Source organism: Podarcis bocagei (assembly GCF_964188305.1).
Source record: "Podarcis bocagei genome assembly, chromosome: 4".
Classification (NCBI taxonomy): domain Eukaryota; kingdom Metazoa; phylum Chordata; class Lepidosauria; order Squamata; family Lacertidae; genus Podarcis; species Podarcis bocagei.
In genome coordinates this window covers 68,474,470-68,489,087 of record NC_138128.1, presented here as the reverse complement: position 1 = coordinate 68,489,087, position 14,618 = coordinate 68,474,470, and the positions used below count along the sequence as shown (strand labels likewise).

At 42.6% G+C, this 14,618-nt stretch overlaps 1 protein-coding gene across 1 annotated transcript in view; it reads left to right on the top strand.

Annotated features, from left to right (window-relative positions):
• Positions 1–1,136: 1,136 nt before the first annotated feature.
• The window catches only part of LOC308586152 (putative lysosomal acid lipase/cholesteryl ester hydrolase), a 32,578-nt gene continuing 19,096 nt past the window's right edge, over positions 1,137–14,618 (top strand). The window contains exons 1-10 of the mRNA XM_081192429.1: positions 1,137–1,157; positions 1,298–1,371; positions 3,776–3,886; positions 4,895–5,009; positions 6,725–6,923; positions 7,446–7,555; positions 8,173–8,309; positions 10,756–10,902; positions 11,171–11,242; positions 11,982–12,055. Of these exons, the coding sequence (XP_081048555.1) occupies positions 1,369–1,371; positions 3,776–3,886; positions 4,895–5,009; positions 6,725–6,923; positions 7,446–7,555; positions 8,173–8,309; positions 10,756–10,902; positions 11,171–11,242; positions 11,982–12,055 (968 nt within the window). The 5' untranslated portion in view covers positions 1,137–1,157; positions 1,298–1,368. The remainder of the gene's footprint in view (positions 1,158–1,297; positions 1,372–3,775; positions 3,887–4,894; positions 5,010–6,724; positions 6,924–7,445; positions 7,556–8,172; positions 8,310–10,755; positions 10,903–11,170; positions 11,243–11,981; positions 12,056–14,618) is intronic.

Here is a 14,618-nt window from a genome sequence, read left to right as displayed (position 1 = left end):
ACGGGGATAATAACATGGGTTGGAGCCAGCTTTAGCCTACATTGCTAATCCCACTTACCACATTCCATTAAATAGAAATTATTTCTAAGGTGATGCTAGGATTGTACTGTTAGTCATGATTTGAGCAGATTCACTGAGATCAAGTTAAAGGTAAAGGTAAAGGTACCCCTGCCTGTACGGGCCAGTCTTGCCAGACTCTAGGGTTGTGCGCTCATCTCACTCTATAGGCCGGGAGCCAGCGCTGTCCGCAGACACTTCCGGGTCACGTGGCCAGCGTGACAAGCTGCATCTGGCGAGCCAGCGCAGCACACGGAACGCCGTTTACCTTCCCGCTGGTAAGCGGTCCCTATTTATCTACTTGCACCCGGGGGTGCTTTCGAACTGCTAGGTTGGCAGGCGCTGGGACCGAACGACGGGAGCGCACCCCGCCGCGGGGATTCGAACCGCCGACCATGCGATCGGCAAGTCCTAGGCACTGAGGTTTTACCCACAGCGCCACCCGTGTCCCAAGTTAGATGTGACCAATTTAAGCCCCATTGTTTTCAGTGTGACGGAACTCTCACACCTCCAGTTTCCTGGTTATGCTTATATACAATTGATCCTCTACTAGTTAAGCCTCTTAATACATAATGGGATAAATTCAGCAACCCCACTGTTCTGACATGAGAATTCAAAAGGCATACCAGTTGATCCAGAGGCTATAGAACCAGGAATGTCGGGTTTCTAAACCTGAACTTCTTCTCGATTACAACTGTAATTGTTGGATACCATCAGCAAGTTCAGAGATAATGGTACTTATAGTTCAACAACATCCAAAGGGCCACAGGTTCCGCATTCCTATCCAAGAATGAACCACCATGTTGTTTTTCAAAGAATGAAATTGCCACTTCTTTATTATGAAAGAAGGAATATAGCTGAGACATTATGTGTATGCAATTCTATCATATTGGGCTTTGGGGGTAAGGTAGCTAAAATGAATGAGCAGTTAATGAAAAGATACATCAAGGTACTTTATGGGTGGGATGTACACAGCATAATTGTACGTTCTGAAAGTGTAATAGTCTATGATCATGCATTCCTTAATATCCTTTTGCTTTAACACCTGAGCAACATTAGAACCTGCACATTCAGGTGTCTAGCAGATCCTGCAGAACTTGGTAAGTGAATGTAGACTTGTGATATTCACTACAACTATCTCTGGCAAAGTTCTGGAGTGGAAGTGTTCTGTCACTTTCCTGGCTTGCAAAAATACCACAAGTGGCTGGATGAGAAGGTTTTTTTTTTTTTTTAACTACAGACAACTGCTGGCTCCCAGGGTCATAGCCACTTTGTACTGAAAAGGTGTGGAAGGAGTGAGTTTCAGCACATATGGTGTGTATTTCGAATGCTTTTGATGGAAATAAAGGGTGTGGGAGATTAAAAATTAAAGTTGGATAATGGGGTTGCTGGATCTATTCCATAATATATTAGAAAATCTGTTGTTATATAATGTGGAATAATGAGAGAGAGAGTTTGTATGAAAGTGACTACAATTATCAGCAGCACGTAAGTTTAGGACAGCAGCAGAAGGGAACAGTGGTGGCAGCAGGGAGCCATAATGGAAGTACAGTGGTACCTCTTGTTACGTACTTAATTCGTTCCGGATGTCCATTCTTAACCTGAAACTGTTCTTAACCTGAAGCACCACTTTAGCTAATGGGGCCTCCCGCTGCTGCCGTGCTGCCGTAGCACAATTTCTGTTCTCATCCTGAAGCAAAGTTCTTAACCCAAGGTATTATTTCTGGGTTAGCAGAGTCTTTAACCTGAAGCGTATGTAACCTGAAGTGTTTGTAACCCGAGGTACCACTGTAGAAGACATTAAAAGCTGCACCTCAGCTTTATGAAAATTTGGGCTCAGCTTATCATCAGTACAGGAGGGATGCATGTTCTGAATGAAGCCATAGCAATATTACCTTTCAAGATTTTAAGAAGGAGCTGGTCTGGATACAGCAATGGTTTTCAGATTCTGGAACATGGGTAGAAAACACGTTTTCTGCATACAAATAGAGCCTAGAAGATTTTGGCTTCTTGTGGATGTTACTGCAGCATGCACTGGGGGAATTTCAAGGCTTGGAAATCAATCACAGGAAGCATAACAGTGTGTGAAGTAGCAAATAGCATGCATTCCAGAGTTTACAGGTTTTCTAGAAGTTTGGGTTGATTGGATGTCTGAAATAGGATTGGCTTTTTGCCAAAGGCTTCAAATGCTGACAAAGAACAGTAGACCACCTTGCTGACAGAAGGAGTTTTACATATCCGACCAGAGGAACCAGTCACTAACAATATTTTTGTGTTGTCAATTAATCCTTGGCCGGCTGGCCAAAACATGCTGGCTAAAACCAAAAACTAGCACCACCTCCTTTTAGTTACCTTGGCAACTGCCTTATATTGAGTTAGACCACGGGTCCGTTTAACTCAGTACTGTCTGTGATAACTAGCAGTGCTTCACCAGGGTTTCATCTAGAGCAGTGTTTCCCAACCTTGGGCCTCCAGCTGTTTTTGGACTACAACTCCCATCATCCCTAGCTAGCAAGACCAGTGGTCAGGGATGATGGGAATTGTAGTTCAAAAACAGCTGGAGGCCCAAGGTTGGGAAACACTGATCTAGAGAACTGTCCTGGGCCTGACTAGAGTTGTCGGGAATTGAGCATGGAAGCTTCTGCCTGCAATGAATGAAGACGCTCCAACACTGAGCTAACTCAGCCGCAACTGAAAACTTGTTTGGAGATTTTGCTTCTATTATTTAATCACCAAGATCTTGGATTATGCTATTATGAATACCAACAAAGGAATGCCCTCTAAGGATGCAGCAGCCAAGGGACTATCAGGACTAGCTGGGGGCTGGGCAGGGAACTTTTGGCAGATTTGTTCCCCCAGCTCTCTAGCAGCACTGTGACAAGGAAGAGGAACCGATGGGCTGCTGGAAGAATTGTGAGGAGAAGCCTCACATTTGTGGTTGACATACGGATCAGAATTTGTTTGGAAACTACTTCCAGGTGATGCCATATCCTGAGGTTCTTTGCTAGCAGTGGGTTGCTACTGGCAAGTCAACTATGAAGGGAAAACGCCAATGAAGTCTTTGCTTTGGGGTGAAGTAAGGGCAAGGGCCCTATCCTTTAGAAGCGTCCCTGCCTGCCTTTTGTGTAAACCAGGTCCTAATTTGCAAATGTACCTGTCCTCTGCTGAAACAGGGATAGGAGAGTTATCACCAGGTAAGATGTGGAAGAGTAGTTGGGAGATTATCTGCTGTTATGGAGATGGGGCATGATGGTGGAGAATGTTGGGAGGTAGACCTGAAGCATGGGATGCTGTGTTATATACTACTCAGGGTCAGTCTAGCTCAGTTTTGTTTACTCGGACTGGCTGTGACTCTCCAGGTTTTCAGACAGGTAATCTTAAGAACCCTACCTGGAGGTGCCAGGGATTGTATCTTCTGCATGCAAAGCAGATGGTCTACCACTGAGCTATGCCCTTCCTCAAGGAAGGCCCTTCCTGATAAAAGGTTACTAAAGGCAGTTGGCTGATATACTATTTTTAGTGAAGCTGCTGCATGGTGGGATGGGGGGAGCAATTCAGTTTGGTCCACATTTTAATAGGCACAGACCTTCTACATTCAGTTTAATATCACGAACAGCTTCAGGCGCCCATTCCTATTGTGTTGATGATTTTCAAATGAAAGAGCATCCAGTTGGTTGTCCATTTATGGGTGATCCATTTATTTATTTACTTTTTACAGAGAATCAAAATGTGGCTGATGATTGTATTGGTGTACATGACTGAAGGAATTGTGTCTTCGGGAGAATTCCGAGAGTTAAACAAGCCAAATCCAGAGCAATTTTTGAATACTGTAAGTACATCTCTGGATGTGAAAGGAGCATGATATTGCTTGACACTATTTACAGTTTCATCCTCCCCACATATAGGATTTTGCCACCTTAGAGTACTTAGTATTGGGTGCAAATGTTCAACCAGATAATACACAAGGTTGGTAGTGTGTTTGAAAGGTGCATGTATCTTGAATGACTACTTTTCTTGGTGCTGTATACAAAAATAAATGCTTGATGCGGGTACAGCTCAGGGCATCTTGCTGCCTGAACCAATCAACAATTTCATGTGCAAATATAGAGCAAATGGGAGTTAATCTGCTTGGCAGCTTTGTCCTCCAACTGCCATCTGTCCCCCAAGAACCTGCAACCTGAGGGTGTCCCCTGCCCCTGTTTCTCCAAATACAGTGAGAGGAAATCTCTGGTCCACAAACCTAATTAGGTTTAGCAGGCCTTAGTGGCTGGCCAGCCAGGCCATTCTGGGTGAAGCATGAATTGGCCACCTTTACCATGCTTGATGTTGCTGAGGCTCAAATTTGAAACAGCAAAGGAAGCATTGCAAGCACAGTTCAGTCCTTCATTTGCAAGCAGAATTCAGTGCCTTTTGAATCTGGAGCTTTTTCCTGTTGCTCTGCACAGCGATTTGGGGTGGGGGGAGCATAATTTGCTTCAAGCTTGGAGACAGCACTGCTGTGCATTTTGCTGAGAAAAGTGACAATTTGTATGCATACACAATACATGCATCAATAAAAAACGAACTAGTTCACAGTGGGATGCATTCAAGGCTGCTTGGGAGACAATTCTTTACATAACCTTATTGCATTATATTATGAATTTTTATACTATTCCACATTTGTCTCCTATTCTGCCGAAAGTGGAAAGTGTGTATATGTGAAAATGAGCTAAAATCTGAATTCTGGTTTTAATTTAACCAGTTTAAATCCCGCAACAACAATGGACCAAGAAGCATAGGCAACCTTTCTGAAAGTACAGTACTTCATTTTGGAAAATTTTGTTTCTCCTTTATCTAGGATGGAATCATTCGTCGCTGGGACTATCCAAGTGAGGTCCATGATAAGATCCTGACAGCTGACGGCTATTATTTAACCATGAACAGAATTCCTTATGGCAGAGGAGGCAAACATGGTGGGTCTCCAATGTGAAAGAAGAAATGAAAATGTAATAGCAAGCCCCATGCATGCTCCAACACTGAGTAGCAATTAAGTAGAAATCTTATGGGCAGGGCTGTTGCTTAGAAGTTTCTTTCCAAGAACACCAAACCAGAGTCTTTCCCACCTTCAGGCCCTTCAAAGCAGAGGTCAGAGTCCCTTTCCAGCCCACGTGCTGCATTATCTCACAGACAACTCTAGATAGTAAAATACAGGAATGAGAATTTTTTTGGGATGTGCAGCAGGATGTCCACTTATGGAGCCCTTTATGCTACTTTATGTAGCATAGGTGCAAATTTATGTAGCATAGGTGCTACTTTATGTAGTATAGGTGCAAATTTAGATATAATTCCTATAATTTAAATATAAATACAATATACAGTAGAGAAGATTGTGATCAGGTGACCTGTATGCCTGCTCAGTCTGCTGTCTGGGTGCAAACTGTTGATGGGGAAACTTCAAAGTCCTTGCTCTCTCTTTGAAACTAGCCTTGGACTGGACAAACAGAGGGTGCCTTCAAATACAGGATAGCCCTCTGCCAGCCCTTCCAATAATAATAATAATAATAATAATAATAATAATAATAATAATAATAGTCATAATATATTATTTATATCCCGCCCATCTGGCTGGGTTTCTCCAGCCATTCTGGGTGGCTCCCAATAGAATATGAAAAACACAATAAAAGAACAAACATTAAAAACTTCCCTAAATGTCTTCTAAAAGTCAGAAAGTTGTTTACTGTATTTTTCGCCCCATAGGGCGTACCTAGTTTTTTTTTGGGGGGGAAATAAAGAATTTTTTTTATTCCCCCCCCCAGGCACGGGGCTGGGGCGGGGGAAGCCCGAGCTTCCCCCGACCCCTGCCCCCAGAACAGGCTGCTATCCGCAAGCCTAGGGAGCCCGGTGGGAAGTCGCGCTGCTCTCCCCAGGCTTGCAGAGAGCAGCCCGAAGCCCGGGGCGCGCTGCTCACAGCGCCCCAGGCTTCGGGATGCAGGCAGCTCTCCACACCCCTTGGGAGACCAGCGCAACTTCCCGCCAGGCTCCCAAGGGTTGTGGAGAGCTGCCCAGAGCCCAGGGCATGCTCTGCTGTGCTCCCCAGGTTTCGGGCTGCAGGCTGCTGTCCGCAAGCCTTGGGAGCCCGGCGGGAACTCCCACGGGCTCCCAAGGCTTGCAGATAGCTTCCTGAATCCTGGAGAGCGAGAGGGGTCTGTGCGCACGGACCCCTCTCGCTCTCCAGGCTTCAGCAAAAGCCTGCATTCGCCCCATAGGACGCACACATATTTCTCCTTCATTTTTGGAGGGGAAAAAGTGTGTCCTATAGGGTGAAAAATACGGTATTTCCTTAACATCTGATGGGAGGGCATTCCACAGGGTGCCATTACTGAGAAGGCACTCTGCCTGGTTCCCTGTAATCTCACTTCTTGCTGTGAGGGAACCACCAGAAGGCCCTCGGAGCTGGACGATGGGGGTGGAGATGCTCCTTCAGGTATACTGGGCCGAGGCCATTTAGGGCTTTAAAGGTCAGCACCAACACTTTGAATTTTGCTTGGTAATGTACTGGGAGCCAATATAGGTCTTTCAGGACTGGTGTTACAGTCTCAACGGGCTGTTCTCTGCAGAGAAGGCCACATGGCCATCCTAGTGTGCTGCAGTCTTTCTTACGAAAGTTAATTATTTGTATCTGTTTCAGGTTCCAGACCTGCTGTCTTGGTGATTCCTGGATTAATAATGGAAAGTAGCACCTGGGTCTCCAATATACCCAGTAATAGTTTGGGCTTCATCTTGGCAGATGCTGGTTACGATGTTTGGCTTGGGAATGTTAGAGGAACGTCCTGGTCGAGAAAGCACCAGAACCTTTCGGTCTTGCAACAGGAATTCTGGAATTTCAGGTAGATCCTCACAAATTGGGGGTGAGACTTTGAAATGCATATACAGTTGTCTATTACTGTCAAGCAATGAAGCCCAGGGCTTATTAGGAGTGGCTTGCTGGGCAGCACTGAGCAGCTAAGTGAGCTACCTGGCAGGTGGCTCACTGCTACTTACCAGGAGGAAGAAGGGGAGGTGACATGGTGCACAGGTAACTACAGGACTGCCAGATTGGCTGCACCACTGCGTTTGAGCCACACTCATATCTGCCCCACCCAGTAAGAAACAGTGACCCACCTGCCAGGAAGCTAATTGTGTTGCTGCTCCCCAACTGTCAATCTATTTCTGGAGTTTATGTTAGATTTCAGCTGCAGGAAATAAATACACGTGGTTTACGACTACAAACATAAGAGACTTCTGTGTCTTGAGATCCATGAATGGTCAGATCACACTGTTCATGTATATGAAATGCTGCTGCTTTAATCAACGACAAGACATCTTGTGTACCAGCATTACATGCCCAACTTTGTGTTTCTGCTCCTCAGCTTTCATGAAATGAGCCTCTATGACCTTCCAGCCATGATAGACTACATTCTGCAGGAAAATGGCCAAAAGCAGATCTATTATATTGGACATTCTCAAGGTGCTACTTTAGGTAAGTTTCAAATATGGAGAAGGGCTGTCCTCCTTATTTGGCTTCAGCAAGCCAAAAGCTATTTTTTTCTTTTGTAACAAAATTTCCTTCAATATTGTCCCTACAAGGTTTTGATTCAATGTGATTGATGTGATTGCAGAAGTTTCTTTCAACAATTTTTAACAGCTCTTAGATATGGTACCCACAGAGCCAGTTGCACAAACTGGTTGATACCCAAGTCTAAGTACAATTCTTAGAGATATCTCTGCAATCTAGCAATTTTTTGCCATCACTCAGATGATGAGCTTGTTAGTATGTTCAAGACCTCAACCCTGAGCCCCAGAGCTAATATTTGTGAGCTTAATTAATGATAATTAATGTGCATCTCCAGCAACACCCTGCAGTATGAATGGAGAGCACATGGGATGCTTCATGGCTTGGTACAAATATCTGTGTGATGCAAGTTTGTATGCATATTTGCTCACAACTATGTGTCCAATTCCCAAGTAAGAACTTTTTTCTTGTCAGGGCAGTTAGTAAAACTGACTGACTTCTGTACCTTTGCTTTTCTGAATGATTATCTTTTCTTCCTATGCTTTCCCCAATTATCGTTGTAAAAAAAATTTTTTTTTTTGCAGGTTTCATAGCCTTTTCTATGATGCCAGAGGTGGCTGAAAAAATCAAGTTATTCTTTGTTTTTGCTCCTGCGTACACATTTCAGAACAGCAAAGGCCCAGTAATCCAGATATTATTTTTTCCTGATTTTCTTCTAAAGGTATCAGTTGCATTGTTCTTGCTCTTTATGGATTCATTCAGTTGTTTCCCACAATGTGAATCTGCAGAATGCAGTTTTCTTAGACAAGCTACTTGTATAGTTTACTTAATAATACAAAAATGGTAAATTTGCTAAAACAGCAAATTTTTTATAAAGTGTCTTTCTCTAACGTTTTTATGAGAGGTAAACAGGAAGCCATTAAATAACCCTTTTTGAAAGTGAGCAAAATTAAAAAATGATGTTAATTGCATGAAAGTAGTTAACATGCAAGTAAGAACAGGGGACCCAAACAAGATCAGGACGGTGACTGGTGGGAAAAGTGATTGCCCCATGTTGCAATCCCAATGACTTTTAGTCCAACATCTGCCGCACACTTTGTCATAGGGGCCACATACAGGGGACTGCTCATTCTAGATTACCTCTCCACTACAACTCCTCTCACCAGTTTACAGTATTGACCTTTTTTAGTAGGGAAATGACTAGGAAAACAGATTTATTGGTGGGAATGAATGACTCCCCAAAGCTAATCTCAATGAATTAATGCCCAGCTCCTTCTCTTTGTCCCTCCTAAGGCTGTCTCATCACCTCTTCTAGTCTCATTACTTCTTTTTGAAACAACCAACCAGGGCTGGTTTCCATGTTTCTCTTTTCTCTTTTTGCCACCCTGGCCAACAGGTGGGATGCTCAACAACTCCCCGTAGCTGTGTTCTTTTCTTAAAAGCAGTGTTGTGGTAGCACCTTGTGCATGGACCCAACTAGTCATAATGTGGTTTCAAATCTCCAGCACTTGTCTCAGGAAACACCTGGAGTTATTCTCTGAGGACTCCAGTCCAAACCCTGGAGGCCCAAGACAAATGTTTGTGGGTGGGGATTGGAATTTGTTGAGGGTGGAGGAAAAAACAAGCAGAGCTCTTAAAAACCTGCTGGAGCTCAAGCTGGCTGTAAGATACCACACAATAAGTAGGAAATGAGGATTCATGTCTTAGAGCAGAGTAGAATGGCATCAACTAGAGCTAAATGCAGGTGTTGTCTCTTTAAGGAACCGAGCATTCAGCAGTATCTTTCAGCCAGGAAGAAAGCTGGTTTACCCTGCCACGCCCTGAAAAACCCATTGCTGAATATTTTGCTTGAATGAGGCAGCTAGGTCCTGCCACACCTGGTCTGCAAATGAAAGGGTAGACAGCCATGTGAGGATAAAGTGTATATGGCTGCATTATTATAAATAAGAATATATATAATTATATATAATAATATAACAACAAATGCTCTTTCAAATGGTTCTCAGTACCACAGGAGGCACTCTAGGGCATTCCGAGCAAGAGACAGTCTTTATTATAAGTTTGCCTAGCCAAAGCTTGTGACAGAAATAAATTGAACTTTTTAAGGTCTTTATTTAAGCTGTCAATCTTGCTATGGCTTCTCATTACTGATGGCAGTAAATTGGGAGTATGTCTTACCCCTGCTGATTGGCTTTTGTATTAACTTAATTTCATGTTGTGTTCGTTTGTGTTCTGCATACCTATCTATGCTATCGCTCACCTTTCCCGAGCCTTTGGCCTCCTTAGATAGAAATAGAATCTATCTTCTCTCTTTATTCGGGGTTTAATAACTGCCCACTTAGGTAAACACTTCATGTATTGGGGGCAAGTAGTTCTTCTCCCCTACAAAAGCCCATTTGTTATTATTTAAGGTGCTTCCATGTGTGTGTGTGGACCTATTGATACACAAAGGCACTTCACATGCCAACCAGACACACGGACAGTGGGGTGTGGTCACTGTATGTGTGTCAGCATCTGGAGCAAGGCCTAGTCCACACAGCCCTATAATTCCCAATATAATCTTTCAATTTGTATGTTTGTGTGTGACCTGAATCTCCCCTGTGTTTCTTTGCTGTGACTTATTATCAGGGCCAGCCCACTCATGAGATAAGGTGAGGTTGCTGCCTCAGGTGGCAGGATCCACAGGGTCAGCAGATCTGGCCTCCAAGGAACGCATCACCTGCTGCCGCCACTGCAGTGGCAATGTCAGCTGTGGCGTACTCCTTAGAGACTGGATCTGCCGCCTCCTTGGCAGCCCTGCCCCCAAGTCCCACCTCTACAGTAGCTTCTTGATGAACAGGAGTTATTGCAGGTCTCCTCCCACCTTTGTTCCTGATGTAGAACTTCACTTGCTCCTTCTTCTCTGGTGGCAGTGGGAATTTTGTGATTCACCTTTCAGGTGCCAAAATGTATTGGGCTATCCAACAATGTAATCCTAACCATGTCTACTCAGAAGTATGTCCCATAGAATCAATGGGGCTTACTTCCAGGTAAATTGTATATGTATTTTTATTCATTGCATCTATGTTTAGATTTGTCACTTGGGCACATGAGTGTGATATGAGAAATATAAGTGCAAGAGAACAAAGACATAAATTTAAGTTCACAATTCTTTTAATGTTTCACAGGTTATATTTGGCACGAAAGAATTCCGCTTATTAAGTAGAAGTCTGAGAGCATTCGTTGCTAAGATTTGCAGCTACCAATTAATACAAAACATTTGCGCCCAAAGCCTTTACCTTATAGGTGGCTTCAATAAGAACAGCTTAAATGTGGTATGTATCTTTAATTATTTTCTTTCTCTTTTACCTCTGGTCCCTTGGCTTGTGGCTTCCCATTCTTAATCTCTTGACTACAGGTCTATTGATTGTGGTACTTCTTCATTCTGTCGTTTTTCTAAAAAGAGAAATATAAGGGTTGACTTGGATAGATTTCAAGGCCTCTTCTTAGCGTATGCACTGATTTTTGTTTCTCACACTGGTTGGCCCTTTTTCATTGTATCTGCCACATTAACAGTTTGCCTTTCTAAAATGTTTTTTTCAGAGCCGAGTTGATGTGTACCAGGCTCACTTTCCAGACTTTACATCTGTAAAAAATATTGTACACTGGGGTCAGGTAATGTCTTTAAAGCAATGCGTACTTCTTTAAAAAATAATAATCAGCTGAGGTTGTGATTTTTATTCTAAATGTAGAAGCTCCTAAGATGTAATGAGAAAGAAGAGGCAGAGAAGCTGCATTTTGTGAGCAGGACATCACCCATGGTTCTGAAGACACAAACCAATGCAGTCGTACCTCTTGTTCCGTCAGTCTCCGGTTGCGTTTTTTCAGTATATGAACACTGCAAACCTGGAAGTGTATACTTCCGGGTTTCGCCATGCTCGCCTGTGCAGAAGCGTTCTACACACCTTGCACGTGCATGTACACGCAGAAGCGGCGCTCTAGTTGTGGACTTTTTGGGGTGTGAACGGCACCCCGGAACGGATCGAGTCCATAACTAGAGGTACCACTGTATTTATGGCAAACTGTTATTCTACAATTCAGGTCACCTTGAAACACCTGAAAGTTTTCAACTGGTCTTCAGCTTTGCCCTGACAATTATTGTCTTCTGTACTTTAGAGCTGGCATCATTCTCAGAGCTTGAAAAACTGCACCAGGCAAGCTTAATGCAACTTTCGGTATAATCAGGGGAAAAAAAAATCAGTTCCAGCCATTAGAACTGGTCCGTTCAATTCAATTGTCACCCATCTTAAAAAACTCCACCTTCTTGGAGACGTGCAAATTAGCCTGTTGACTGCTTACGCAGCCTACCTAATGTTCTATAAATATAATGTCTGCTTAATTTTATTCCTTATAGGCAGCAAAAACAGGGGAACTGAAATATTTTGACTACGGCTGCAAGAACGAAGAAAAATACCATCAGGCAAGGATGTGCTTTGTTGTTGTTACATTAGTGTTGTAGCACCCTGCTTGTGGTTAACGCTTAGCTGGAATGAAATATTCAACGCAGCAATAGAGAAATTAAAATAATAATTTATTTGTCAGACAAATAAATGAGAGGCACAGTGGTATATGGTTACCAAGCTCTGGCCTGGTCTCCTGCCATTATGGCCAGCACTTATATTCCCTTAATCCAGCCCCCTTTGCTCCTCCTGTGGCTGCCTCTGTCCAATCAGCCTGGTTGAAATTCCTATTGGTTGTTTGCTAGAACCAATCACAAAAGATACACCCATATCCTCCTGTCCTTATATGGAACACAAAGAGCTATATATTGTTACATTTATAAATGACAAATAAGTAGTAATATATCTTACATGTGTCTCAACAAGGAATCTTAATTACCAGCTCACCTCTTGCCCTCCTTGCCCTATTGCCTTCTAAAACAAATGGTTAATCTTAAATTTTTATCTTAAACATATGTCAAGGATCTTGAGTTCACATCAACATTGAAAGATCTCCTTCATTTGAAGGTTTCTAAACAAATGCCTGACAACTATATATCAGGAGTGCTCGATGGCGTCTCCTGTCTGGCAGGGGGGCTAGGCTGGTGGCTGACTTAATTTCAGGATAAATACAACTCTTACAACTATATGAAATAAGAATCTAGCATTTCTTAAATCCTTTGCATAATTACATTTAAGCCAATATATTTAATACATAACATAGGTAGCCTTTTAAAAGGAATAAGGCCTTTGTAAAGTAAAAAAGGAACTTAGTAGAAAACAGCTTCAAAAGAAGCCTCTTCAGTTTACACCCCCCCTTCAGCCAGCTGCTTTTCCCATTAGCTCTTCCCAACATTTATTGCCCTTTAACTCTCTCAGTTTAAGAAAGAAACAGCTTTAGAAAAGACTTCCCAAAAATGCTCTCTTTCTGCCAGCTAGATGCTTCTCCATTGCTCTTGGCCTTTTTAACCTTAGGAAGAAGATCTGGCTCATTTTACTGGGAGGCACATTGGTATTATTTTACTATTTACTCATTCCTAATTATGTTTATCTCTGCTTTTTTTTATCTTCTGTAACATGTAGGGTCAGTGTCCTCGCTCTCAGCCTGTAATTCCCCCTTTTACGACTTTGAGAATTGTTTTCTGCTATAAATCAAGGGGCCCCTTGTCTAGGAGGAAAACATTGCCAAGGTTCTCTAAGCAGCTGGTCTTCTGCCTGGCATGAAACTTTTGAAAATCTTTAAGCTCTCTTTAATATACAAGCCCTGATCAAACATTAATAAAATGCAGGCTTATGATTAGATGCCTCATTGTTGGTAAATGCATGGCACAAGTTTTTCCCCATCCCTGTACAATGGCATTGGAGGTTTCTGGCTGTACAGGCTGGACTTCTTGAGTGGAAAAAGGTGAATTGGAGATGCCTGGGAGGATGGAGAAAACAACACCTAGCAGCTCTATAATATAGCTAGATGTTATCCTGGAGCGTTTGCTTTGAATATTTTGAATAATTGCCATATATAATTGGCAGACAGAGAATTGGGAGTTCCTCCAGTTTTGGTTGATATTTAAGTTCCCTATTTTGCATTAATGAAGATATAAACACAGGAAGGTGATAGATGGGATCTGAAGGGCCCTGCATGAGAGGCAGGATAGAGAGGATCTTCCAGGGTGGCAGGCTAGGGGAAGAAGGGGAAGCTTCCAGGTGAGTGGAATAAGGGGTATGATGCAATTGTAATAGATGGATTTATATTCACTTTCACTTTTCTTTTTATTTTCTTCCTTCTCTTATTTTTTATCTTTTCTCTTCAGATTAGCTTGGCTTTTATTATATTTCATGTGGAGAACTTTCAATATGGGCGGGGTATAAATAATAATTAATATTTATTACTAAAAAAGAAAGCATAATATACAGGCAACTCCCCATTTATGTGTGCTCACGGTATGTATGCACATGTGTGCATTGCTATGAACCCGGAAATGGCATGGAAAGGGGCAAAAACGGCCCTCAGAGAGCATGAAAATTGCACGAAACCAGAGTTTAGTAATCCCAGGAGCCTTCGCACCAATCTTTGAAGCCTGTGGGGAGTTGGAGTTTGAGCAAGGAGGTTTGGAGGGAGCGAATGTGGTGTTTGCAGGTTTTTGCAGTGCTGCAGAATGTAACCCCCACGGAAATGTGGAATTGACTGAATGGCATTCTTGCTACATACATGTCAGAATCCCTTACTCTTAATTCATCAAATTGTCAACACTGTAGCAAAACTATTGCAAAAGATGAGGTAAATGTATAGATTTCCCCCCTTGTCAAACTGTCTTAGCTTCATTTCATATTCTCTACAACTTTCCCCCGAGGAAAAATATTTAAATTTAAATTTCTTTGGTAATTTCGAATGTTCATTTTAGATTTTACCAAACAAGGGGATTTGCCCAAAGTCCATTGCCCCTCCCCTATAGTTGTGGTGCTTTTCTGTATTTGAATATATAATCTGCTGCATGTTTCCAAATTCTTTGAAACTTATTTTTCTCATTCTTCCTTTTATTCAAGTTTACAGTACT